The sequence below is a fragment of the Coregonus lavaretus genome, assembly GCF_964263955.1.
Source record: "Coregonus lavaretus genome assembly, chromosome: 15".
Lineage (NCBI taxonomy): Eukaryota > Metazoa > Chordata > Actinopteri > Salmoniformes > Salmonidae > Coregonus > Coregonus lavaretus.
The window spans coordinates 24,338,249-24,365,304 of NC_140002.1; the positions used below are offsets into that span (position 1 = coordinate 24,338,249).

The 27,056-nt window shown below is 45.1% G+C and overlaps 1 protein-coding gene across 1 annotated transcript; it reads left to right on the forward strand.

Moving 5' to 3' along the window:
• The first annotated feature begins 12,170 nt into the window (after nt 1-12,170).
• On the forward strand, nt 12,171-16,715 carry LOC311142195 (uncharacterized protein). The gene is made up of 4 exons (XM_084177790.1): nt 12,171-12,368; nt 13,019-14,046; nt 14,318-14,634; nt 14,866-16,715. Exons 2-4 carry the CDS (start codon nt 13,895-13,897, stop codon nt 15,129-15,131), a joined length of 735 nt encoding a protein of 244 aa, XP_084033916.1. The 5' UTR covers nt 12,171-12,368; nt 13,019-13,894; the 3' UTR covers nt 15,132-16,715.
• The last annotated feature ends 10,341 nt before the right edge of the window (nt 16,716-27,056 follow it).

Genomic DNA, 27,056 nt, shown 5'->3' on the forward strand with positions numbered 1-27,056 from the left:
TGTCCTTAGCACCTGTGTCTGATTTGTGATTATTACGTGTCCTATAAGTTCCCTGTGTTTGTTTGGATTAGTTGTGTGTTGTTGTTCGCCTGTCTTGTGTTGCGTGTTTCGTTTCTTGTTTGTTATTTTAGTGTTTTACGCATGTGCGTAAATGCTCGCCTCTTTTTGTTTGAGGTCGTTAGTTTACCGTGTCCTTTTTGGAATTTTGAGTAAACTCTGTTGGACTGAGCCTCGGTGTCCTGCGCCTGACTTCCACCACACATACACCTCACCGCATGACAGAACAACACACCATTTCCATGGAGTCAGCAGGAATAGCGGCGATACCCGATTCCCTGGAGGACCGGATAAATTACCAGGACGCTATGATCCGGCAACTCGGGGTCGTCATGGACGAGGTGTCCAACAGCCTGCGCCGGTTGATGAATCGGGAGGTGCCCACGTCTTCTCACACCATCCCAGCACCAACGGCCAGTCCTCCTCTCTCAGCACCGGAACCCAGTGGCATTCGGCTCTCGCTCCCGAGGGCATATGACGGTTCTGCAGCCGGGTGTCAGGGCTTTCTCCTACAGGTAGAACTTTACCTTGCCACCATACACCCGGCGCCCTCGGGATACGAGAGCGTCTCCGCCCTCATCTCCTGTCTCTCCGGGAAGGCGTTGGAGTGGGCCAACGCCGAATGGAGGGGAATAGACGCCGCCACCATCACCTACGCAGAGTTTTCCCGCCGCTTCAGGACTGTCTTCGACCATCCACCTGAGGGGAAAGCGGCGGGAGAGCGTCTATTCCACCTCCGACAGGGGAAGAGGAGCGCACAGGAGTTCGCACTGGAGTTCCGGACACTAGCAGCGGATGCGGGATGGAATGAGAGGGCCCTCATTGACCACTATCGGTGTAGCCTACGAGAGGACGTTCGTTGTGAGATGGCCTGCAGGGACACCAACCTGTCGTTCGACCAGCTGGTGGACATCTCCATCAGTCTAGACACCCTGCTGGCTACCCGCGGACGTCCCGAGTGGGGGTCGTCCATTCCATCCTCCAGCACCTCCGAGCCTACTCCTATGGAGCTCGGGGGTGCTGGCGCTAGAGAGAGGAGGAGGAGGGAGAACCCGAGGAGGGCCAACCCCTGCACTAACGGTGGCCGTGGAGGACACACCACGGCCAGGTGCTGGGGAGGGTCTTCTGAGAGAGGGGACAACAGGTCACGCACTGGGGAGTCATTTCAGGTGAGAAGGCGCCCCACTTACCCAGAGCTCTCTGTTGGTCACATGAGTATTCCTGTGCGTTTTCCACAGGTGGCACCTCATTCCCAGCATAAGGCGCTAGTAGATTCAGGCGCAGCTGGGAACTTTATTGATCGGGCATTTTGTGCTAGGTTAGGAATTCCCCTTCGGCCGGTAGAAGTTCCATTCCCTGTCCATGCATTAGACAGCCGGCCGTTGGGGTCGGGTCTGATCAGGGATGTCACAGCACCGCTGACGATGACTACGCAGGGGGGTCATGAGGAAATCATTCAGTTCTATCTGATTGACTCTCCTGCGTACCCAGTGGTGTTGGGGCTTCCCTGGTTAAGTACCCACGATCCTACCATAGCGTGGCAACAGAGGGCTCTTATGGAGTGGTCTGCCCAGTGTGTAGGGAGATGTCTAGGTGTTTCCATAGGGGCGACCTCGGTAGAGAGTCCGAACCAAGTGCCCGCACTGCGCATTCCCCCCGAGTATGAGGATTTAGCACTAGTATTTAGTAAATCGAGGGCAGCAAGGCTACCTCCTCATAGACAGGGGGACTGTGCGATAAATATCCAGACTGGAGCAGCTCTTCCCAGGAGTCATGTGTATCCCCTGTCTCAAGAGGAGACTGCGGCTATGGAGACTTACATAGCCGAGTCCTTGGCACAGGGATACATACGGCCCTCTACTTCTCCGGTCTCCTCGAGTTTCTTCTTTGTGAAGAAGAAGGACGGGGGATTGCGCCCGTGTATTGATTACCGTAGTCTCAATCAGATCACAGTAAAATACAGCTACCCACTTCCACTGATTGCGACGATGACGGAGTCATTACGCGGAGCGCGATTCTTCACAAAGTTAGATCTCAGGAGCGCGTACAATTTGGTGCGCATTAAGGGGGGGGATGAATGGAAAACAGCATTTAGCACCACCTCGGGTCATTACGAGTATCTCGTCATGCCGTACGGGTTAATGAATGCTCCTTCAGTCTTCCAATCCTTTGTTGATGAGATTTTCCGGGACATGCATGGGCAGGGTGTAGTGGTGTACATTGACGACATTCTAGTGTACTCTTCTACACGAGCCGAGCATGTAGCCCAGGTGCGCCGAGTATTGAGACGACTGTTGGAGCATGACTTGTATGTCAAGGCAGAGAAATGCCTGTTCTTCCAGGAGTCCGTCTCCTTTTTGGGTTATCGGTTGTCCGCGTCTGGCGTGGAGATAGAGGTAGATCGGGTATCGGCTGTGCGTAATTGGCAAACTCCAACCACCGTAAAAGAGGTGCAGCGGTTCTTGGGTTTTGCTAATTACTACCGGAGGTTTATCCGGGGCTTTGGACAGGTTGCAGTTCCCATTACGTCCCTGCTAAAGGGGGGTCCGGTGCGCTTGCAGTGGTCAGCTGAGGCGGACAGGGCATTTGTCAAGCTGAAGAACCTGTTCGCCTCGGCCCCGGTGCTGGCGCATCCGGATCCCTCTTTGCCTTTCCAAGTAGAGGTGGACGCGTCCGAGACCGGTATTGGGGCAGTCCTGTCACAACGGTCCGGCACGCCACCTAAGCTCCGCCCCTGTGCGTTCTACTCTAAGAAGCTCAGCCCGGCGGAGCGCAATTATGACGTTGGGGACAGGGAACTGTTAGCTGTAGTCCAGGCCCTAAAGGTGTGGAGGCATTGGCTAGAGGGGGCTCAACACCCTTTCCTCATTCTGACTGATCACCGTAACCTGGAGTACATCCGGGCAGCTAGGAGATTGAACCCTCGTCAGGCCAGGTGGAACATGTTCCTGACCCGGTTTGTTTTTAAAATCACATACATCCCTGGGTCCCAGAACGGTAAGGCAGACGCCCTGTCCCGGCAGTATGACACGGAGGAGAGGTCCATTGAGCCTACTTCCATACTGCCGGAGTCTTGTCTGGTGGCTCCGGTAGTATGGGAGGTCGATGCGGAAATCGAGCGGGCGCTGCGTACCGACCCTACTCCCCCCGAGTGTCCTGTGGGGCGGACGTACGTTCCGCTCGAGGTTCGTGATCGGCTTATTTCTTGGGCTCATACATCACCCTCCTCTGGACATCCTGGTATTGGTCGGACGGTGCACTGCCTTAGCGTAAAATACTGGTGGCCAACGTTAGCCAGGGATGTGAGGGTTTATGTCTCCTCCTGCTCGGTATGTGCCCAGTGTAAGGCACCTAGACATTTGCCCAGAGGTAAGTTACATCCTCTGCCCGTTCCACAACGACCATGGTCCCACCTCTCGGTAGATTTTGTGACCGATCTACCCCCTTCCCAGGGTAATACCACCATTTTGGTCGTTGTGGATCGGTTTTCTAAGGCCTGTCGTCTCCTCCCACTGCCGGGTCTCCCTACTGCCCTACAGACCGCCGAGGCCATCTTTACCCACGTGTTCCGGCACTATGGGGTCCCCGAGGATATTGTGTCCGACCGAGGTCCCCAGTTCACCTCCAGAGTCTGGGGGGCTTTCATGGAACGCCTGGGGGTCTCGGTTAGCCTTACCTCGGGGTACCACCCAGAGAGCAATGGGCAGGTTGAACGTGTGAACCAGGATGTGGGTAGGTTTTTGAGGTCCTATTGCCGGGACCGGCCGGAGGAGTGGTCGAGGTATATCCCCTGGGCAGAGATGGCCCAGAACTCTCTCCGCCACTCCTCCACCGGATTAACACCTTTCCAGTGTATTTTAGGGTATCAGCCGGTCCTGGCACCGTGGCACGAGAGCCAGACCGAGGCCCCTGCGGTGGACGAGTGGATTCGGCGCTCGGAGGAGACGTGGGACGCTGCCCATGTCCATCTGCAGCGTGCCATCCGATCGCCACCGCAGTGAGGGGCCGGTGTACGCACCGGGAGATCGAGTCTGGCTCTCGACTCGAAACCTGCCCCTCCGCCTGCCCTGCCGGAAGCTGGGTCGGCGATTTGTGGGGCCCTTCAAAGTCCTGAGAAGATTGAACGAGGTGTGTTACAGGTTACAACTACCTATAGAGTATAAAAATATTAACCCCTCGTTCCATGTGTCTCTTCTCAGGCCGGTGGTAGCTGGCCCACTCCAAGAGGAAGAGATAGGAGAGACCCCTCCGCCCCCTTTGGACATCGAGGGGGCTCCGGCGTACAGGGTCCGGACCATCTTGGACTCCAGGCGCCGGAGGAGTGGTCTCCAATATCTCGTGGAGTGGGAGGGGTACGGTCCGGAGGAACGGTGCTGGGTGCCCAGGAGGGACATCCTCGATCCATCCCTCCTGACAGAATTCCATCATGGGCATCCCACGCGCCCGGGTCCGCGTCCTCCTGGCCGTCCCCGAGGCCGGGGTCGGCGCACGGCTGGAGCCGCGCGTCAAGGGGGGGGTACTGTCACGGTTTCGGCCGAGACTGCTCCTCCTCCTGGTTCGGGCAGGCAAAGGCGTTCGCCGTCCCCGGAGTACTAGCTGCCATCGTTGGACCATTTCCATGTGCGATTGCTTTTGTCTGTCCTTAGCACCTGTGTCTGATTTGTGATTATTACGTGTCCTATATGTTCCCTGTGTTTGTTTGGATTAGTTGTGTGTTGTTGTTCGCCTGTCTTGTGTTGCGTGTTTCGTTTCTTGTTTGTTATTTTAGTGTTTTACGCATGTGCGTAAATGCTCGCCTCTTTTTGTTTGAGGTCGTTAGTTTACCGTGTCCTTTTTGGAATTTTGAGTAAACTCTGTTGGACTGAGCCTCGGTGTCCTGCGCCTGACTTCCACCACACATACACCTCACCGCATGACAGTAGGGGTGGTATACAGACTTGTACTGTGTGTGTATATATATACAGTTGAAGTCGGAAGTTTACATACACTTAAGTTGGAGTCATTAAAACTCGTTTTTCAACCACACCACAAATTCATTGTTAACAAAATATAGTTTTGGCAAGTTGGTTAAGACATCTACTTTGTGCATGACACAAGTAATTTTTCCAACAATTGTTTACAGACAGATTATTTCACTTATAATTCACTGTATCACAATTCCAGTGGGACAGAAGTTTACATACACTAAGTTGCCTGTGCCTTTAAACAGCTTTGAAAATTCCAGAAAATTATGTCATGTTTTTAGAAGCTTCTGATAGGCTAATTGACATCATTTGAGTCAATTGGAGGTGTACCTGTGGATGTATTTCAAGGCCTACCTTCAAACACAGTGCCTCTTTGCTTGACATCATTGGAAAATCAAAAGAAATCAGTCAAGACCTCAGAAAAAAAATTGTAGACCTCCACAAGTCTGGTTCATCCTTGGGAGCAATTTCCAAACGCCTGAAGGTACCACATTCATCTGTACAAACAATAGTACGCAAGTATAAACACCATGGGACCACGCAGCCGTCATACCGCTCAGGAAGGAGACACGTTCTGTCCCCTAGAGATTAAAGTACTTTGGTGCGAAAAGTGCAAATCAATCCCAGAACAACAGCAAAGGACCTTGTGAAGATGCTGGAGGAAACAGGTACAAAAGTATCTATATCCACAGTAAAACGAGTCCTATATCGACATAACCTGAAAGGCCACTCAGCAAGGAAGAAGCCACTGCTCCAAAACCGCCATAAAAAAACAAGACTACAGTTTGCAACTGCACATGGGAACAAAGATCGTACTTTTTGGAGAAATGTCCTCTGGTCTGATGAAACAAAAATAGAACTGTTTGGCCATAATGACCATCGTTATGTTTGGAGGAAAAAGGGGGGGTGCTTGCAAGCTGAAGAACACCATCCCAACCGTGAAGCACGGGGGTGGCAGCATCATGCTTTGGGGGTGCTTTGCTGCAGGAGGGACTGGTGCACTTCACAAAATAGATATATAGATAAATAGATGGCATCATGAGGAAGGAAAATTATGTGGATATATTGAAGCAACATCTCAAGACATCAGTCAGGAAGTTAAAGCTTGGTCGCAAATGTGTCTTCTAAATGGAAAATGACCCCAAGCATACTTCCAAAGTTGTGGCAAAATGGCTTAAGGACAACAAAGTCAAGATATTGGAGTGGCCATCACAAAGCCCTGACCTCAATCCTATAGAAAATGTGTGGGCAGAACTGAAAAAGTGTGTGCGAGCAAGGAGGCCTACAAACCTGACTCAGTTACACCAGCTCTGTCAGGAGGAATGGGCCAAAATTCACCCAACTTATTGTGGGAAGCTTGTGGAAGGCTACCCGAAACGTTTGACCCAAGTTAAACAATTTAAAGGCAATGCTACCAAATACCAATTGAGTGTATGTGAACTTCTGACCCACTGGGAATGTGATGAAAGAAATAAAAGCTGAAATAAATCATTCTCTCTACTATTATTCTGACTTCACATTCTTAAAATAAAGTGGTGATCCTAACTGACCTAAAACAGGGAATTTTTACTAGGATTAAATGTCAGGAATTGTGAAAAACTGAGTTTAAATGTATTTGGCTAAGGCGTATGTAAACTTCCAACTTCAACTGTATATATATATGTTATGTATGGTACGACGTGCTGTACATCGTACTGTACGTTGTTATGGTTTACGACAGTGTGCTGCGTTACGGATGAATGGGTTGTCAGAATGCGTGGCACATGTCATTAAACGACAGAGTGATGTTCAATGTGAAACTGTGCAGATGTCCGTTCTTCTACAACTAGGCTAGATATAACATTGGCGACGAAGATGGCTGAATTCAGTTTACCACCGCCAGCACCATTCCTCGCCGTGCCTGGCGAACCTCCAGTCCCGTGGAATAACTGGCTTGATAGTTTTAACACTTATCTAGAAGCTATGGACTTTTCTACAATCTCCGACAAGCGGAGGACAGCACTGCTCCGTCACTGCCTTGGTACAGAGGGACAGAGGATTTTCAGAGCGCTTGGATCGGCTCCTACATTCACTGCTGCAGTCAGCCTCTTACGGAACCACTTCGCCGGGAAAGAGCGAGTGCTCCTCCGACGCTACCGGCTACGGAAGAGACACCAACGGCCGGGTGAGTCCATTCAAAGCTACGTGGCTAATCTGAGGGATTTGGCTAGCTCTTGTAACTACGGGACACTTCAGGACGAGATCATCAGGGATCAGTTGATAGAGGGGACGTTATGTGAAAAGACAAGGGAGAAACTGCTTTTGGAATCGGATAATTTACAACTAGATGGAGCTATTAAAATAGCACTCCAGGTTGAAGCGGCGTTGGAATGCTCTTCTATGCTAACAGACAGCTCTGCAGCATACACTCGGCCCCCAGCCATTCTCACACAGCAGCTTCAGCCCGAGCAGGCGCACTACAACGATCACGCGCTGCGCACGCCCTCCCGCGTCGATAGCTGCATGGACACAGACACCGACATGCCCGTACAGCAGGCACACAGACAAACAAACAGAAGTAGCTGTGGCAACTGTGGGGCTAGCTCTCACAATTCAAGGGCTTCAAACTGCCCAGCCCGTGGGAAAATATGCAAGAACTGTTCAAAATACAATCACTTTGCGAAAGTGTGTCGTTCTGCCCCTGCTACTAGCTCCACCCAGAACAGGCCCTTAGTTTCATCTCACTCTCAACATGAACACACGGAAATCCGAACCGTCTCCACCAACCATGTGTCATTCAGGACATGCACTGTGCAGCTGGGTGAGGTGGGTTTGCCTTTGCTGCTGGATACTGGCGCTGCGGTGTCGTTGCTCAACCTTGCCACTTACTACAAGTTTTTCAGTCACCTACCACTCCAACAGCCCTCCACTGCCCTGTGTGGGTACGGTAGATCTAAGATAGACATTGTAGGCACCCTCCAGGTCCCAGTACACTACGGCACCAAACATCTGCCATCATTCACATTTCATGTTGCAAAGCGGGGTGCCAACCTCCTGGGCCTCGACCTCTTCACAGGCTTGGGATTCACACTGAGAGATGACAGTGGGTCAGCTATCTACCAGGTTACCTGCACATGGCAACAGAACTGGCCGACTCTGTTTGATGGACTGGGCTGCCTCACAGCCTTTACTCACAGGCCCCTAGTGAATCCGGAAGTGACCCCAGTCATGCAGCCCCTGCGGCGCATTCCCTTTGCACTGCGTGATGACGTCACAAAAGATCTCCAGTCACAGTTGGATGCAGGCATCATTGAGCCAGTCAACGCTGCCCCCTGGATTTCAAACTTGGTCATTGCAACCAAAAAGTCCGGTGGAATCCGGACCTGTGTGGATCTCCGTGCTGTGAACAAGGCCGTTGTCCCGGATAAGTACCCCTTGCCTACAGCTGAGGAGCTGACCGCACAATTCCATGGCTCCACGATCTTCACGAAGCTTGACCTTCGTCAGGGTTATCTTCAGGTACCTCTCCATGCAGCTAGCAGAGACCTCACGGCCTTTGTCACACATGCTGGCGTGTTCAGATATACACACATGCCTTTTGGACTTAGCTCCGCCCCCAGCTGCTTCCAGAAGGTGATGAGCACCATCCTCGCTGGAATACCTGGGGTGGCGGTCTATCTGGATGACATCGTGGTCCACGGCCCTGACCTCCACATCCATGATTATCGACTCCACAGAGTATTCAGTGCTCTACTGCGGAACAACCTGACCCTGAACGGTGGAAAGTGCACCTTTGCAGCTCCAGCCGTCGAGTTTGTGGGCTTCCGCCTGTCGGCCAAAGGCATTGCCCCACTCATGTCGAACATTGAAGCCGTCCACCGGATCCCGGAACCGACCTCAGCCTCTCAGGTGGCCTCATTCTTGGGCATGACAGCTTACTACCTCCGGTTTCTGCCCCACTACTCTCAGACCACAGCGCACCTTCGCCAGCTCCTCAAGAAGGATGAGCCATGGGCCTGGACGGCAGCCTGCTCAGACGTGGTCCGCTCACTGAAGAGCCAGCTCACCACAGCCCCAGTCTTGGCTCACTTTGACCCCGTCTGCCACACCATTGTCACATGTGACGCCTCAGCTGGAGCACTAGGAGCTGTACTCTCACAGCTGCAGAATGGCATTGAGAGGCCCGTCGCCTTCGCCTCAAGGGCCCTGAGCCCCACAGAACAACGGTACTCTGTGGGCGAACGAGAAGCACTGGCCTGTGTCTGGGCGTGCGAAAGGTGGCACCTCTACCTATATGGCCGTCTGTTCACACTCCGAACCGACCACCAGTCCCTCACAACGCTACTGTCAGCATCAGGAACTGGCCACAAGCCACTTCGGCTGCACAGATGGGCCGACCGCCTCAGACAGTATGACTATCAGCTGAAGTTCACTCCGGGGAGGGATAACGTGGTGGCAGACCTCCTCTCACGCTCCTTTGACGCTCCTACTCCGACCGTCTTGCCAGACGACAACGAAACAGAGCTTGTACAAATGCTCTACGCTCCTCTTCAGTCAGTCGTCTCACTGGAGGAGCTGAAGCAAGCATCGGAACAGGATCCCACACTGTCTACCCTGCGCACCTACATACGCACTGGATGGCCAGCACATGTGCCGGAAGAGCTGGCGACTTTCGCCAGAGTGAAGCACGAACTTTCTTGCTGGGAAGAAGTCTGTGTCTCTCGAGGGTTTTGCACTGTGGTCCCGAGTGGCCTGCGTGCGCGTGTTCTATCCATGGCGCACGAGGGTCACTTGGGCATAGTCAAGGTCAAACAGCGATGTCGAGACCTTGTGTGGTGGCCAGGCATCGACCACGACATTGAAGCCCTGGTCAGGGATTGTGCTGCATGCCTCCTCAGTGGGAAAACAGGACAGTCCGCCCCACCCCCCCTGCAGCCTCTCGCATGGCCGTCCCACCCCTGGGAGCACATCCAACTGGACATCTGTGGCGAGATCCATGGACACGCAGTCCCTCACCATCAGCGCTTCCTGGTGGTGGTGTATGACCTCCACTCTAAGTGGCCAGAAGTGGTTCCTGTCGGAACTGTCACAGCACAGGCCATCGTGGACATCCTAGACAGCCTGTTCACAAGGTGGGGCCTACCCCTCACCCTTACCACGGACAATGGGCCCCAGCTAACCTCTGCCGAGTTCTCCTCATATCTCAGCAACAAGGGAATCAAACACATCCGCACGGCCTACTACAACCCACAAGCTAACGGAGGGGTGGAACGCTTCAACCAAACGCTGAAGAACGGCATCAGAGCGCACCTGGTCCAGGGGTGCACGTTCCAAACTGCTTTGAATCAAACGCTAATGCACTACAGAGCAAGCAAACACACAACAACACAGGTCTCCCCGGCATCCCTCATGCTAGGTCGTGAGATGGAACTGCCACTGGACAGACTCAGAACACAGAGAGTAGCAGAACCGGCGACTAGGCGCACCCAAGAACAGCAGGCAGTGACCAGGCACCAAAGAGCAATGAAACAGCGTTTTGACAAGGCACACAGGGTGAAGAAGTCGATCATCCAAGTGTCAGACTGGGTCCGAGCCCGACGGCCTCAGCGGTGCAACAAAATGGCCTCATTCTGGTCGGACCCCTTGCAGGTCAGTCGACAACTGGGGCCCGCCACATTCATGATGAGCAATGGATCACGCTGGCACGCCAGCCGCCTCAGAAAAGTCCCTGCCCCTCAAGGAACACGAAGGCACACAAAACAGACATGCAGGCCAGAGACGCCACCGGATGGACCTCCTCCACCACTACCACCCGAGCCCCAGCCTCTGTGGGTTCCCCAAGGGCCAGAGCCACAAGCGGTGGCGGTGGAAGAAAGGCCTATGCGGGCACGAACTCGCCCTGCTTATCTGGGGGACTACTTAACCTCTTTTCATTCTTAGGCTCCGTTAGGTGTCTTAGTCAACCTCCAGGTTAATGGACTGAACTGGCTAGTTTGGAGAGTCCATCCGTTTAAGGGTTAATGTTTATTTCTTACAGGTATCACTCTAGGTTCTTGCCCTATGGACATTTTATATATGGTACCAGTCCCTGGTTTTGGAAAGGGGGGGGAAATGTTATGTATGGTACGACGTGCTGTACGTCGTACTGTACGTTGTTATGGTTTACGACAGTGTGCTGCGTTACGGATGAATGGGTTGTCAGAATGCGTGGCACATGTCATTAAACGACAGAGTGATGTTCAATGTGAAACTGTGCAGATGTCCGTTCTTCTACAACTAGGCTAGATATAACAATATAGCCCTATTTTGTAAAAGACTTAGTCCATATTATGGCAAAAACAGCTCAAATAAGCTAGATAAATTACTTTAAGACATGAAGATCAGTCAATCCGGAAAATGTCAAGAACTTTGAAAGTTTCTTCAAGTTCAGTCACAAAAACCATCAAGCCCTATGATGAAACTGGCTCTCATGAGGACCACCACAGGAAAGGAAGACCCAGAGTTACCTCTGCTGCAGACGATGAATTCATTAGAGTCATCTGCCCCTCAGATTGCAGCCCAAATAAATACTTCACAGAGTTCAAGTAACAGACACATCGCAATATCAACTGTTCAGAGGAGACTGCGTGAATCAGGCCTTCATGGTCGAATTGCTGCAAAGAAACTAAAGGACACCAATAAGAAGAAGAGACTTGCTTGGGCCAAGAAACACGAGCAATGGACATTAGATCACTGGAAATCTGTCCTTTGGTCTGATGAGTCCAAATTTGAGATTTTTGGTGTCTTAGTGAGAAGCAGACAGTTGTGTAAAGTAAAGAAGTAGAAATACTTCGTTACTGTACTTAAGTAGTTTTTTTTGGGTATCTGTACTTTACTTTACTATTTATATTTCTGTCGACTTTTACTTCAATACATTTCCCCTGACACCTTCGTTACTGGCTACAAAATCAAATCAATCTGAAGCTGTAAGAAAAAAATGAATCATGTTGGAAAAAAGATGCAAGCAACATCAGCGAGTCGGCACACATGGGTGAACTTGTTTTGCAATGCAGCAGGCGACGACATGCAGAGTTGATCCAATCCTCATCCGTTTGCGCAAATCCAAGGGTCCTAAAGTGCAAACCCCAACCACCCGGAGCCTGTCACTTGCAAAACAGTCATCCACTCAGTAGCACAGTCATGTCCGACATCGCTCCAAAACGACCTCCTGATGAGGACGAACACCCTTGGCTGTATCTAAAAGAAATGTTGTATTTTCTCGGAATGAAGGATTCATCCTACCGGATGAAATGTCTGCTATGTTTACCAAAAGTTCAGGAAATACTAGCGTTCAAGAACTCTCCTTCGAACCTAAAAAAACACATTGAGGTAAGCCTACTGTTAGCTTACTAGCTAGAATAACGTGAGATTGCTAATTAACATGCTAGCTAACGTTAGCTAACCTAGCTAGCCCACATTTGCTAATGCAACGAGCAGTGTTAGTTGATGCTAGCTAATCCTATACACCTAAGTAGTTCACTAGCTAGTAGCTACCTAATTTAGCTGGCTAAACTGTGGCCAGATTCGGAAGCTTTGTTAGCTAACGCAATCTAACTAAACTGACACGAGCTAACTAGCTAGCTTCTTAACAAGCTAGCTAACTAGTAGTTTCCGAATCTGGGCACATTTTAGTCAGCTAACGTTAGTCTAGCCAAATACCTTTTCTCTAAACACCTGGTCAAGCTAGCTATCGAACTAATGTTAGCTTTCGGGTGTTAGCTAGCCATTTTATTCATTGTGTTAGTTGATAAAGTTGTTCTTACCTAGCTAATTACTGTAGACTTAAGTTATTGAGGTAACCTACTGGCTAGATCAAATAAGTTTTTTTCTCATTGTAATATTAAATGGTGGTCACAAACTCTCACTTAACTAATGTTGTTTATAGCTTTAAAATTAGGATCCTATACCATAAGTAGTCGGTGATGGTTGTTATGTAGCTAAGTAACTGTCTTTCTCTTTTCCTTTTCTTCTTATTTCAGAGAAGGCATGTACACCATTTTAAGAAATATGGAGAACTGACGGCAAACACACTGAAGAGAAAACATGCCCCTAAGACAACCTCCACTATCAAGTAGAGCACATTACTGAAGACAGTGTCTCAAAAATCCATTGACAAAGCTGTGGTGAAGTATGTGGTCCAAGGGCTTCAACCACACTCGCTGTTGTAGAACAAGAACCGTTCAGAGAGTTTGTTAAGGATCTGCAGCCTACCTCAAAGATCTTATCAAGGCCCACACTGCGCGCCAGTATTGATGAAGCCTCCACGGAAATGAAGAAGGTGACTGAGGAGTTGACCACATCGCCATCACCACCGACTGCTGGTCTGCAAGAAGACAGAGCTTCATTGGTGTTACAGCCCACTCGATAGACCCTGACAGTCTCAACAGATGCTCTGCAGCCCTGGCCTGTAAACGGTTGAGAGGATCGCACACCTTTGATGTGTTGGCAGGCACCCTAAATGACATCCATTCTGAGTTTGAAATCCGGGGTAAGATTGTGAGAACATCAACAGACAACGGCTCTAACTTCTTGAAAGCTTTCCAAGTTTTTGGAGAACATGAAAACAACGAGGCAGTGGAAGCAGTGGGTGGTGAAGCAGATCAGCCAGGACATGAATATGATGAAGAGGAACAAGAGGAGAGTGAAGAAGTGGAGTTTGTTGATGTGACAACGATCCTGAATGAAGATGATGGTTTTGAGTACCAGCTGCCGAAGCACCAGCGCTGTTCTTGCCACCTACTCAACTTAGTATCTACAGTCGATTGCCCTGAAAGCAACTTCCAGTGAGGCTTACAACATTTGGCAAGTGCCAAGCACTTTGGAACAAATGTGGAAGATCCACACTTGCAGCTGAAATGGTTGAAGATGCTTGCGACCTCCAGCTGCTGCGGCTGAATGCTACAAGGTGGAACTCCTGGTTCATGGCTGTAGAAAGACTCCTGAGGATCGTCAAAGACAAAGGAGAGGCGGCCGTCAGAGTTCTCTACACAGACTTCGAGGTTCCAATGTAAGTAAGGATTTTGTATTATTTTGTCATAATTTAAGGTCTTGAATGTTGTCTAAATCTGTTGCTGTGTTTCCTGACCCTTTGCTTGGGGACTAATAACGGTTTCACATGTTGTAGCCATACACTATCATTGATCCATTTAGTTAACTACTCATCCAGCTATTGATTACTATAGTTAAATCAGGTTAAATGGTTAGTGGTCCCCTTTGTATAGGGTTAGGAAACAGTATTATTATTATTATTATTATTATTATTATAAATGTTTTCATAGGTTCAATCCAGCTGAACTCGCCTTCCACACAGAGTATGCTGCCGCCATGAGCCCAGTCGCAAAGGCCATCAACATCCTGCAGGCTGAAACCAATGACCAGATGGGGTGGCTACTTCCAACTATCAACCTGCTGATCACAAAACTTGACCGAATCAAGTTGTCCCTGAAGTACTGTAAGCCTCTGGTGGATGCGCTACAACTGGGACTAAAGAAGCGCTTCAGCCACATGTTTCACGACCCTGAGCTGATCGCAGCTGCAATCCTTCTCCCCAAATTCAAAACAACATGGACAAAGGATGACGCCACCATCAGAATGGGTAAGACAACGTGGTTAATTAACAGTATTTTATTATTCATAATCAACTGTGTATAGTGTACATTTTGACACTTCATAGATTTGAGAACCACCCCTTTAAACTACAGTCCTGACTTTGTGGTTCAGTCCAATACTTAGCCTTGTTGCTTGGTTTATATAGATGGGGGATGGGGATGGATTAATGTAGGCTCATAACGGCATGATTTCTATTGTCATCTTCCTTGTATTTCAGGAATGGACTACATAAAGGACCACCTGGAAGAACCCTTGCTGCAGCTGGGTGATGGCACCAGTTCATCAGATGAGGAGGACTTCTTCTCTGCCATGAAGACGTCTCAAGCACAAGAAAGCTCCAAACAGCTGGACAGATACCTGGCCTGTTCAGCTGATCATATGGAGTTGCTCAAGTCCTTCCCGGCAGTCTGTAAGCTATCTCTGAGGCTAAACACACCCTTACCTTCATCAGCTGCATGTGAAAGGCTGTTCAGCATTGCATGACTTGTTTTCTGCACCAGGAGAGCAAGGCTGGATTCCAGAAACTTTGAAAACCTGCTTTTACTGAAGATGAACCGTAAATTCTTCAACTTCAAGTAATGACAGCTTAACGCTAGCAAGCCCAAGGACACAGATTCCTTATGCGTTTTGTTAATTTATGTTTAAAATTCACAAGTTATAGGTGTCCTTGTTACAAAGGCATGACCTGACACACTGATTTCTAATACAGTTATATCAGTGGTGATGTCCTCATATTCCTACAGTGCGGTTGTGTGCCGTTCTGAACATGTACTTTTGATAAGCTCATCAATTATTTGTATTTTTATGTATAGGGTTCTATTATAGGATGTTTTTTTCTAAAGCAAAGTGACTGTGATTGTAAGTGCTTACATTTACTGGCTATATTCTGGCTAAGTACGTTCATCTGTAGGAGACAGAACGCGTCTCCTTCCTGAGCGGTGTGACGGCTGCGTGGTCCCATGGTGTTTGTACAGATGAACGTGGTACCTTCAGGCGTTTGGAAATTGCTCCCAAGGATGAACCAGACTTGTGGAGGTCTACAATTTGGCTGATTTCTTTTGATTTTCCCATGATGTCAAGCAAATAGGCACTGAGTTTGAAGGTAGGCCTTGAAATACATCCACAGGTACACCTCCAATTGACTCAAATGATGTCAATTAGCCTATCCGAAGCTTCTAAAGCCATGACATAATTTTCTGGAATTTTCCAAGCTGTTTAAAGGCATAGTCAACTTAGTGTATGTAAACTTCTGACCCACTGGAATTGTGATACAGTGAATTATAAGTGAAATAATCTGTCTGTAAACAATTGTTGGAATAATTACTTGTGTCATGCACAAAGTAGATGTCCTAACCGACTTGCCAAAACTATAGTTTGTTAATAAGAAATTTGTGGAGTAGTGTAAAAACAAGTTTTAATGACTCCAACCTAAGTGTATGTAAACTTCCGTCTTCAACTGTATCTGGTTTTAAATGTACTTAAGTACAGTGTTGGAAAAAGTACTCAATTGTCACACTTGAGTAAAAGTACAAAGTAAAAGTAAATACTATACATAAAATTCCTAATATTAAGCAAACCAGACGGCAAAAAAAACAAAACAAAAAACATTTGGTCAGCCAGGGCATACTCCAACACTCAGACATAATTTACAAACACAGTATTTGTGTTTAGTGAGTCCGCCTGATCAGAGGCAGTAGGGATGACAACGCGTTATATTGATAGCTGCGTGATTTGGACCATATTGCTGTCCTGCCTGAGCATTTGAAATGTAAGGAGTACTTTTTGGTGTCAGGGAAAATATATGGAGTAAAAAGTACATTATTTTCTTTAGGAATGTAGTGGAGTAAAAGTAAAAGTTGTCAAAAATAGAAGTAGATAAGTAAAGTACAGATACCCCAAAAAACTACTTAAGTAGTACTTCAAAGTATTTTTACTTAAGTACTTTACACCACTGGGTATCTGTGACCAATATATGCATATCTGTATTCCCAGTCATGTGAAATCCATCGTTTCAATTGACTGATTTCCTCATATGAACTGTAACTCAGTAAAATCTTTGAAACTGTTGCATGTTATGTTTATATTTTTGTTCAGTATAGAAAATGAAGTTTAGGTAGAATTTGACTCAGGGTAATAGGTGTAATTTGCAATATTTCCAGTTGGTGGGGGTGTTGCACAGAACTTTTACAGTGCCTTCTTGGGTCCCTCGGGTGGGACAAAAGCAATACTTCTTCGTGAAATTAAATGTCATATTGGATAATTATAGGGACAATTGATAGTAAGGTTGAATAACCATTTCATTATCACTGTTGAGTCACACCTAATGGCATGTGCTCTACATACATGATTCCCACTTGCCTACATGTGAAATGGGTTTGTATTCAAGCCATGACTATACATTGTTAAAATTACATTTGAATACCATTTAGGTTAAATGGCAGTCAAAGACAGTAACTTACTTGGCTTCAGTCAGGTAAACAGTAAGAACAATAGGGACAAACTAGTACAGGGACATACAGTGCATTCGGAAAGTATTCAGACCCCTTGACTTTTTCCACATTTTGTTACATTACAGCCTTATTCTAAAATTGATTAAATACATTTTGTTCTTCATCAATCTACACACAATACCCCATAAAACAGGTTTTTAGACATTTTTGCAAATGTATTAAAATAAAAAACAGAACTACCTTATTTCTTAAATGGAAGAAGTTTGGAACCACCAAGAGACTTCCTAGAGCTGGCCGCCCGGCCAAACGGAGCAATCGGGGGAGAAGGGCCTTGGTCAGAGAGGTGACCAAGAACCCGATGGTCACTCTGACAGAGCTCGAGAGTTCTTCTGTGGAGATGGGAGAACCTTCGAGAAGGACAACCATCTCTGCAGCATGGTAGAGTGGCCAGGCGGAAGCCACTCCTCAGTAAAAGGCACATGACAGCCCGCTTGGAGTTTGCCAAAAGGCACCTAAAGGACTCTCAGACCATGAGCAACAAGATTCTCTGGTCTGATAAAACCAAGATTGAACTCTTTGACCTGAATGCCAAGCGTCACATCTGGAGGAAACCTGGCACCATCACTACGGTGAAGCATGGTGGTGGCAGCATCATGCTTTGGGGATGTTTTTCAGCTGCAGGGACTGGGAGACTAGTCAGGATCGAGAGAAAGATGAACGGAGCAAAGTACAGAGAGATCCTTGATGAAAACCTGCTCCAGAGCGCTCAGGACCTCAGACTGGGGCGAAGGTTAAACTTTCAACAGGACAACAACCCTAAGCGCACAGCAGGAGTGGCTTCGGGACAAGTCTCTGAATGTCCTTTAGTAATCGCTGCCAAAGGTGCTTCAACAAAGTACTGAGTAAAGGGTCTGAATACTTATGTAAATGTGATATTTCAGTTTTTGTATTTGTTATAAATTTGCAAAAACTTATAAACTTGTTTTTGTTTTGTCATAATGGGGTATTGTGAGTAGATTGATGAGGGGGAAAAACAATTGAATCCATTTAAGAATAAGGCTGTAACGTAATAAAATGTGGAAAAAGTCAAGGGGTCTGAATACTTTCCGAATGCACTGTAGACACCACAGTGTGATGCTCTTACTACCTACCTCTTCTTTCCTCTGTGTGTGTTTCAAGTCAAATGTATTTATAAAGCCCTTTTTTACATCAGCAGATGTCACAACGTGCTTATACAGAAACCCAGCCTAAAACCCCAAACAGCAAGCAATGCAGATGTTGAAGCATGGTTGCTAGGTAAAACACCCTAGAAAGGCAGGAACCTAGGAAGACACCTAGAGGGGAACCAGGCTCTGAGGGGTGGCCAGTGCTCTTCTGGCTATGCCGGTGGGAGATTATAAGAGTACATGGCCATTAAGGCCAGCTTGTTCTTCAAGATGTTCAAATGTTCATAGATGACCAGCAGGGTCAAATAATAATCACAGGGGTGCAACAGGTCAGTACCTCAGGAATAAATGTCAGTTGGCTTTTCATAGCCGAGTATTCAGAGGTCGAGACAGCAAGTGCGGTAGAGAGGGAGAGCGAGAGAGAGGGAGAGTCGAAAACAGCAGGTCTTGGACAAGATAGCACGTCCGGTGAACAGGTCATGGTTCCATAGCCGCAGGCAGAACAGTTGAAACTGGAGCAGCAGCACCACCAGGTGGACTGGGGACAGCCAGGAGTCATCAGGCCAGATAGACTGACCCTAGCCCCCCCTGCACATAGGCTATTGCTGCATAGATACTGGAGGCTGAGATGGGGGGTCGGGGGACACTGTGGCCCCGTCTGACGATACCCCACGACAGGGCCAACCAGGCAGGATATAACCCCACCCACTTTGCCAAAGCACAGCCCCCACACCACTAGAGGGATATCAATATACCACCAACTTTCTACCCTGAGACAAGGCTGAGTGTAGCCCACAAAGATCTCAACTCAATCAAAGCCTATTGGATGATAACTTGTTTTTAACTAGGACAGAGGAATTTATAACTGATTTTTTCCGACATAACATAGGTACAGCAAATCCCCTTATTGTATGGGACACCTTTAAATGTGCCTTTAGAGGCCATGCAATTCAGTACTCATCTCGAAAACAAAAGCAATTTAGGTCAAAAGAGTCCACACTAACAAAGGAAATAGAAGGTCTAACAGAACAGATAGATAGCAATAAAAACTGTAACATAGAGGCTCAGAATAAATTAGAGGAAAAACAAAAAGATGGAAAAACTTATTCAAGAAAGATCAAGTGTAATATATTATAAAATAAAGCAAACTGGATGGAATATGGGGAAAAATGCACCAAATTCTTTTTTAATCTTCAACATAGGAATGCTACCAAAAATAATTTATTGAAACTGGTTACAAATGACGGAGTCACCCATGATTCACCAAATTATATTTTGAAGAAGGAAACAAAGTATTTTAAGCATATGTTTTCGTTTCAGTCGCCTCCATCTCCTCTAACTGAAGCAAATTGTAGAGATTTGTTATCTATTGATAATGTAAAATTAACATCCATACAGAAAGACTCATGTGAAGGTGAAATTACAGAGGAGGAACTTCTGGATGCAATTAAAGACTTTAAGTCTGGTAAAACTCCAGGGTTGGATGGCATACCAGTCGAGGTATACCAAACCTTTTTTGATATACTCAGAGGACCGTTATTAGCATGTTTTAACCACTCCTATGTAAATGGTAGATTATCAGATACTCAAGAAGAAGGTCTGATTTCATTATTACTGAAACAGGATACAAGTGGAAAATATAAAGATCCAGTCCATTAAAAAAATTGGCGGCCCCTTACACTTCAGTGTCTAGCAAAATGTATAGCGCATAGAATTAAAAAGGTATTGTCTGACATTATTAATTCTAATCAGACAGGTTTTTTTACATGGGCGATACATTGGAGATAATATAAGGCAAGTACTGGAAACAATAGAACACTATGAAAAATCTGGGAAACCAGGCCTACTATTCATAGCAGACTTCGAAAAGGCATTTGATAAAGTATGACTGGGGTTTATATATATATACCTGGAGCATTTCAATTTTGGACAATCTCTTATAAATTGGGTTAAAATCATGTATAGTAACCCTAGGTGTAAAATAGTAAATAATAGCTATTCCTCAGAAAGTTTTAAACTGTCAAGAGGAGTGAAACAAGGTTGTCCACTATCGGCATATCTATTTATTATTGCCATCGAGATGTTAGCTATTAAAATCAGATCCAACAATAATATCAAGGGATTAGAAATCCAGGGCTTAAAAACAAAAGGTGTCATTGTACGCTGATGATTCATGTTTTCTTTTAAATCCACAACTTCAATCCCTCCACAGCCTCATAGAGGATCTAGATACATTTTCTAACCTCTCTGGATTACAACCAAATTATGATAAATGTACTATATTACATATTGGATCACTAAAAAATAAAAAATTTACATTACCATGTAGTTTACCAATAAAATGGTCTAATGGTGATGTGGATATACTCGGAATACATATCCCAAATGAAATAAATGATCTCACTCCAAAAAGAGTTAATAGAAAGTTAGCAAAAATAGATAAGATCTTGCTACCATGGAAAGGTAAATACCTGTCAATTTGTGGAAAAATCACCCTGATTAACTCTTTAGTATTATCCCAGTTTACCTATTTGCTTATGGTCTTGCCTACGCCTAGCGAACAGTTTTTTAAATTATATGAGAAAAAAAGATTCCATTTTATTTGGAACGGCAAGCCAGATAAAATTAAACGGGCCTATTTATATAATGAATATGAATTAGGAGGACAGAAATTATTAAAGCATTAGACCTATCACTAAAAACTTCAGTCATACAAAAATTATACTTAAATCCGAAATGGTTCTCTAGCAAACTAGTAAGATTGTCTCACCCAGAACAATATATTGGTGGTGGAGTTATTGCAACAAATATTGTGGTTAAACTCAAATATAGTAATTGATAAAAAAATAAAAAATTAAAGAAAATGTTTAAAAAAGGTATAATCTTCGTAAATTATATTATCGGTAGGAATGGTGGAGTTATGTCGCACATGCAGCTAACAAAAACATATGGAAATGTCTGTTCTACCCAAAATTACAAACAAATAATTGCAGCATTACCGCAAAAATGGAAGAGGAAAGTGGAAAGAGGAAAAAGTAAGGAACTTGTCTGTCGGCCTTGCATTAAAGAACATAATTGGTTAAAGAAAATTGTGATAAATAAAAAGTTTACCAATTTCATTTAAGGACCAAAAGATTGACAGCTGTCCCATATAGATTGCAAAATAGTTGGGAAGAGATTTTTGACATACCGATTCCATGGCATAGTGTTTATGAACTGATACGCAAAACGATGCCGGATTCAAAACTTAGAATTTTTCAATTTAAATTATTATATAAAATTCTTGCTACCAATAGAATGTTATTTGTATGGGGGATACAATCTTCCCAGCTCTGCAGATTTGGCTTTGAAGAGACAGAATCATTAGATCATTTGTTTTGGTACTGTCCATTTGTAGCTTGTTTCTGTACACAGGTCCAGGAATGGCTGAAGGATTGCAATATTTGCATGGAGCTGACCCTGCAGATACAGTGGGGGAAAAAAGTATTTAGTCAGCCACCAATTGTGCAAGTTCTCCCACTTAAAAAGATGAGAGGCCTGTAATTTTCATCATAGGTACACGTCAACTATGACAGACAAATACATTGATGGAAGTTACAATCTATCTGCAATATTAAAGCTGATCCTCCCCCTTAAAAAAATAAAAAAAGATCTCCTCAACTCTATAGGAGAAAAGCCCTGCCTCCAGCTGTTTGCTTAGAAATTCGATGGACAATAAAGAGGCCTGCGTCTTGTGACCGTAGCGTACGTGTAGGTATGTACGGCTGGACCAAATCGGAGAGATAGGTAGGAGCAAGTCCATGTAATGCTTTGTAGGTTAGCAGTAAAATCTTGAAATCAGCCCTAGCCTTAACAGGAAGCCAGTGTAGAGAGGCTAGCACTGGAGTAATATGATCACATTTTTGGGTTCTAGTCAAGATTCTAGCAGCTGTGTTTAGCACTAACTGAAGTTTATTTAGTGCTTTATCTGGGTAGCTGGAGAGTAGAGCATTGCAGTAGTCTAATCTAGAAGTGACAGAAGCATGGATGAGCTATTCTGCATAATCTTTTGACAAAGTTTCTGATTTTTGCAATATTACGAAGATGGAAAAAAGCTGCCCTTGAAATATTCTTGATATGTTAATCAAAAGAGCGGTCAGGTTCCAGAGTAACGCCGAGGTCCTTCACAGTTTTATTTGAGACGACTGTACAACCATCAAGATTAATTGTCAGATCCAACAGCAGATCTCTTTGTTTCTTGGGACCTAGAACTAGCATCTCTGTTTTGTCTGAATTTAAAAGTAAAGTTTGAGGTTTGATTCATTGAATTTAATCAAAGATGGGTAATACACTAATGCTAATTACTTAATTCCTTCATTAGCCTCAAGTATAGAACAAATCTCAATTATAGAACAAATTATGAATTGGCTGAACGAGTTGTGCTTCTCTGGCACTCTCTTATCTTACTGAAGGACTTTGAACAAATGCACTTCAACAACAGAAGACTAGTTCAATTTCTCACTGCTGTTGGTCCAAAGGTGTGTGCTTGTGTGTGGGGGTGTGTGATAGTGTGTTTACATGTTTGTTTGCATGTATAGGTGCAGTGATTCATTGCCCCAGTCCCACATAATTGATTATTGTATACCTCAGGACTGCCGCGTTGCCTTGCATTGCATAGTTTGATGAATAGCTAGATGACATTTGAAGGGCTCATTTATATTCAGATGTGAAATTATGAAGTAAAAAAACAAAACATTAATATTGTAAATAAGGTCTTACAGTATGAACTCAAATCTACAGCATGTAACTGATGTTTTTAAATAATTATTTTGACTAGTTTTACCTTGGCTTTATGAACAGTGAACACATAGCATTGTTTAGCTCCATTCAAAGCTACTGAAAAGCAGTGAAGGCATTCACAATGTGCTTTACAAAACTCATAGATTGAGCATAAGCAGAGGCCTCCATGAGCTCTGGAGTAGAATGGGCTGCTGCTGACCTCCAGGGAATTCAACATGAAATCAACAAAAAATGTCACCATGTCATTGGATTTAGGTTAAAAGTTGGGTGAAAAAAAGACTAAATGCCCTTACATTGATGACTTTTGTAAATCATTCAACATCATCACATAGATTATTTGGGATGAAATTACTTGGAAGCAACGTTGATTCAACCAGTTTTTTTTCAACCACCGGGGTGAAAACATTAGGTGCCAACTCATTATAAAATATAATAAAGATGTTTTATTGTCACATACACTGGATAGGTGCAGTAAAATGTGTTGTTTTACAGGGTCAGCCTTAGTAGTACAGCAAATTAGGATTAAGTGCCTTGCTCAAGGACTAAACGACAGATTTAACCTGCTTTAACATTTATAACCTGCTTTTGTTATGTTTGGGATTGTAGACCTTGAAGTCTAACTTGTAGAGCTCACAAATTAAGTGTTTCAAAATAATAATAAATAGGTCTAAAAATACATAAATGTCTGAGATTATTTATTTTCTTCCTTTGCAAATCACAGAAACTTCTGAGTAAAGATTGGCTGCCTATGAAGCATCATTGTAATGAACCCCATCAGTACTTTACCCATGTGTAATGTATTCAGACACAGAACAATGCAATAATACAGTATATAATCTAGTGATTATTCTGGGTACAGGTGGCAGGAATGGAAATAAAAGCATCTGACTTCAGGAGATAGAACGGATAAGAAACTCAAATATGTTGAGTATATATTCTGCTTCAAGTTTTGAGAAAAGAGAAGTGAGTAGAAAAAGCCCTGAAGCAATTTCTTTCCTCCCAATGAACTTTGACATCTGAGCCTTTAAAACTGTTTTGCCTGTACTATTCCAGCTGTCAATCCATTTGAACCACAGTCGGTTTTGTGTGGGGTGACTGACCTCACATTCATTTCACATCCCATTTCTTAAACATTATGCACTCCGCCTACACCCTCTTAATTGCTACCAATTCTCCTGATAATATGAGATATGAACATCTGACAGCATGAAAAGGAAAAAGAGATATGAGGCTGACACTGAAATGAAACAAAAATTGTAAATTGAATCCTGCAATGATTTTAAAAACTCCCAGCGATGGCTTTTATTTTACTCTTATCTGGAATATATTTGCAGAAATGGGTCACGATAAAGAGCAGCACATTAGAACATGACTGAACCAGCCTAATAGAAGCATTAGTCATATGTACCAGCCAAGAGATAAAGACACGACTTGTTATCATACCGGGCCTGGTAAGTCAGAGTAGGACTAATAGAATAGAAGCCAATCCAGTAGTCCCATAGCAGTACTAGTGGTGTGTCTGAGTCCTGGGGAGGGGAGGTTGGAGCTGCTTGAGTGACTAATATCTTCTGTGACAGGAAGTCCTTGGGGGCTCTGATTCACTAAGACCATGAAACGAAGGGGGGTGACAGGACTGTTCCACTCATAACCTTTCTGTTGAATAATTACTGCTAACCTGCTCTTCTATAAGGTTGTCTAGGAAGGGCCTGCTGTCATAGACTAATGGAAAGCATGATGACTGGTGGCAGGTTGGGGACCCGGGGGGACATATTGGGGTCAGATCTCTCGATTCGATACGTTTGTAGGGTGGAACATGGCCGTGTAAGGGACATCTCCATAAGACACCTAAGGTAGCAGGTGAAAATGTTAGGTAGTGAGGTTGTGAAGGTTTATGCAGCATTACAGCCCATTTCCCATTCATATTGAGGTAGTGAGTGACTCGTGAACCTAGGACCTGTGGTATGGTTACTGTGTTGGTCTACCAGGGACACTTACCGTATTCAGCATAGGGCATCCTTTCTCCATGTCAATAGTAACTGCATACAATAAAATAACAGGAGATTTGGTCCCTTTCTGTTGAAAAATCAGCTATGATTCAAATTCAATGCAAACATATTCATATTCCTCATCAAAATATCAAAGACCGTATACTTACAATCTTGTTGATTGTTGTAGTATAATTTCAGCTCCAGCCCATTCTGAAGTTTCATAGGAGTTATAAGGCAAGTGCCTTATTGGAGTGTGTTTCACTAACTATTCTCTGTGATTTATCATAGCCCAATTTGCAATATGCTTGAGCCGTTATCTGTTGTTCCATCTTGTAATAGTTTCAAAAGGGAATTTCACGCCACAATAGATAAGCTAAGAAAATAATATTTTACTGGTTTTGCAATTTTGCTCAGAGTAATAACTGGGCTCTTTTAGTTGCAATGAGACAATAAGTTAGATGAGTTGGTCTGACTGCACAGCTCCACTTTCTAGCTCTGATCTTCAAAGATTAATTGTGGTGTCTTTGCTGATTTACAGAGTGACAGGCTCACTATGAGATATGCAGTAATGAAACTCATGAAACATTTATTGAACAGTTTCTTCTTCCATCTTGTTGTCAGAGACAGGTAGAAGACATTTTCCATGTTCCGTCTCATAACTGTTATGTAAAAGAGAAACATATTTCTTAGCTAGTTACAGTGGCTTGTGAAAGTATTCACCCCCCTTGGCATTTTTCCTATTGTGTTGTCTTACAACCTGAAATTAAAATTGATTTTATTGAAGTTTGTATCATTTGATTTACACAACATGCCTACCACTTTGAAGATGCAAAATATTATTTATTGTGAAACAAACAAGAAATAAGACAAAAGAACAGACAACTTGAGCATGCATAACTATTCACTATAAGCTTGGCACATCTAGCCACTGGGATTTTTGCCCAATCTTCAAGGCAAAACTGCTCCAGCTCCTTCAAGTTGGATGGGTTCCGCTGGTGTACAGCAATCTTTAAGTCATACCACAGATTCTCAATTGGATTGAGGTATGGCCTTTGACTAGGCCATTCCAAGACATTTAAATGTTTCCCCTTAAACCACTCGAGTGTTGCTTTAGCAGTATGCTTAGGGTCATTGTCCTGCTGGAAGGTGAACCTCCGTCCCAGTCTCAAATCTCTGGAAGACTGAAACAAGAATGTTCCTGTATTTAGCACCATCCATCATTCCTTCAATTCTGACCAGTTTCCCAGTCACTACCGATGAAAAACATCTCCACAGCATGATGCTGCCACCACCATGCTTCACTGTGGTGATAGTGTTCTCAGTGTGATGAGAGGTGTTGGGTTTGCGCCAGACATAGCGTTTTCCTTGATGGCCAAAAATATCAATTTTAGTCTCATCTGACCAGAGTACCTTCTTCCGTATGTTTATGGAGTCTCCCACATGCGTTTTGGCGAACACCAAAAGTGTTTGCTTATTTTTTTCTTTAAGCAATGGCTTTTTTCTGGCCACTCTTCCATAAAGCCCAGCTCTGTGGAGTGTACGGCTTAAAGTGGTCCTATGGACAGATACTCCAATCTCCGCTGTGGAGCTTTGCAGTTCCTTCAGGGTAATCTTTGGTCTCTATGTTGCCTCTCTGATTAATGCCCTCCTTGCCTGGTCCGTGAGTTTTGGTGGGCAGCCCTCTCTTGGCAGGTTTGTTGTGGCGCCAAATTCTTTCCATTTTTTAATAATGGATTTAATGGTGCTCCGTGGGATATTCAAAGTTTCTGATATTTTTTTATAACCCATCCCTGATCTGTACTTCTCCACAACTTTGTCCCTGACCTGTTTGGAGAGCTCCTTGGTCTTCATGGTGCCGCTTGCTTGGTGGTGCCCCTTGCTTAGTGGTGCTACAGACTCAGGGGCCTTTCAGAACAGGTGTATATATACTGAGATCATGTGACAGATCATGTGACACTTAGACTGCACACAGGTGGACTTTATTTAACTAGTTATGTGACTTCTGAAGGTAATTGGTTGCACCAG

Coding starts and splice junctions, on each gene's coding strand:
- LOC311142195 (XM_084177790.1), top strand. CDS start 13,895: ATGGTTGAAGATGCTTGCGACCTCCAGCTGCTGCGGCTGAATGCTACA. Junction 14,047..14,317: donor ACAGACTTCGAGGTTCCAAT/GTAAGTAAGGAT, acceptor ATGTTTTCATAG/GTTCAATCCAGCTGAACTCG. Junction 14,635..14,865: donor TGACGCCACCATCAGAATGG/GTAAGACAACGT, acceptor CTTGTATTTCAG/GAATGGACTACATAAAGGAC.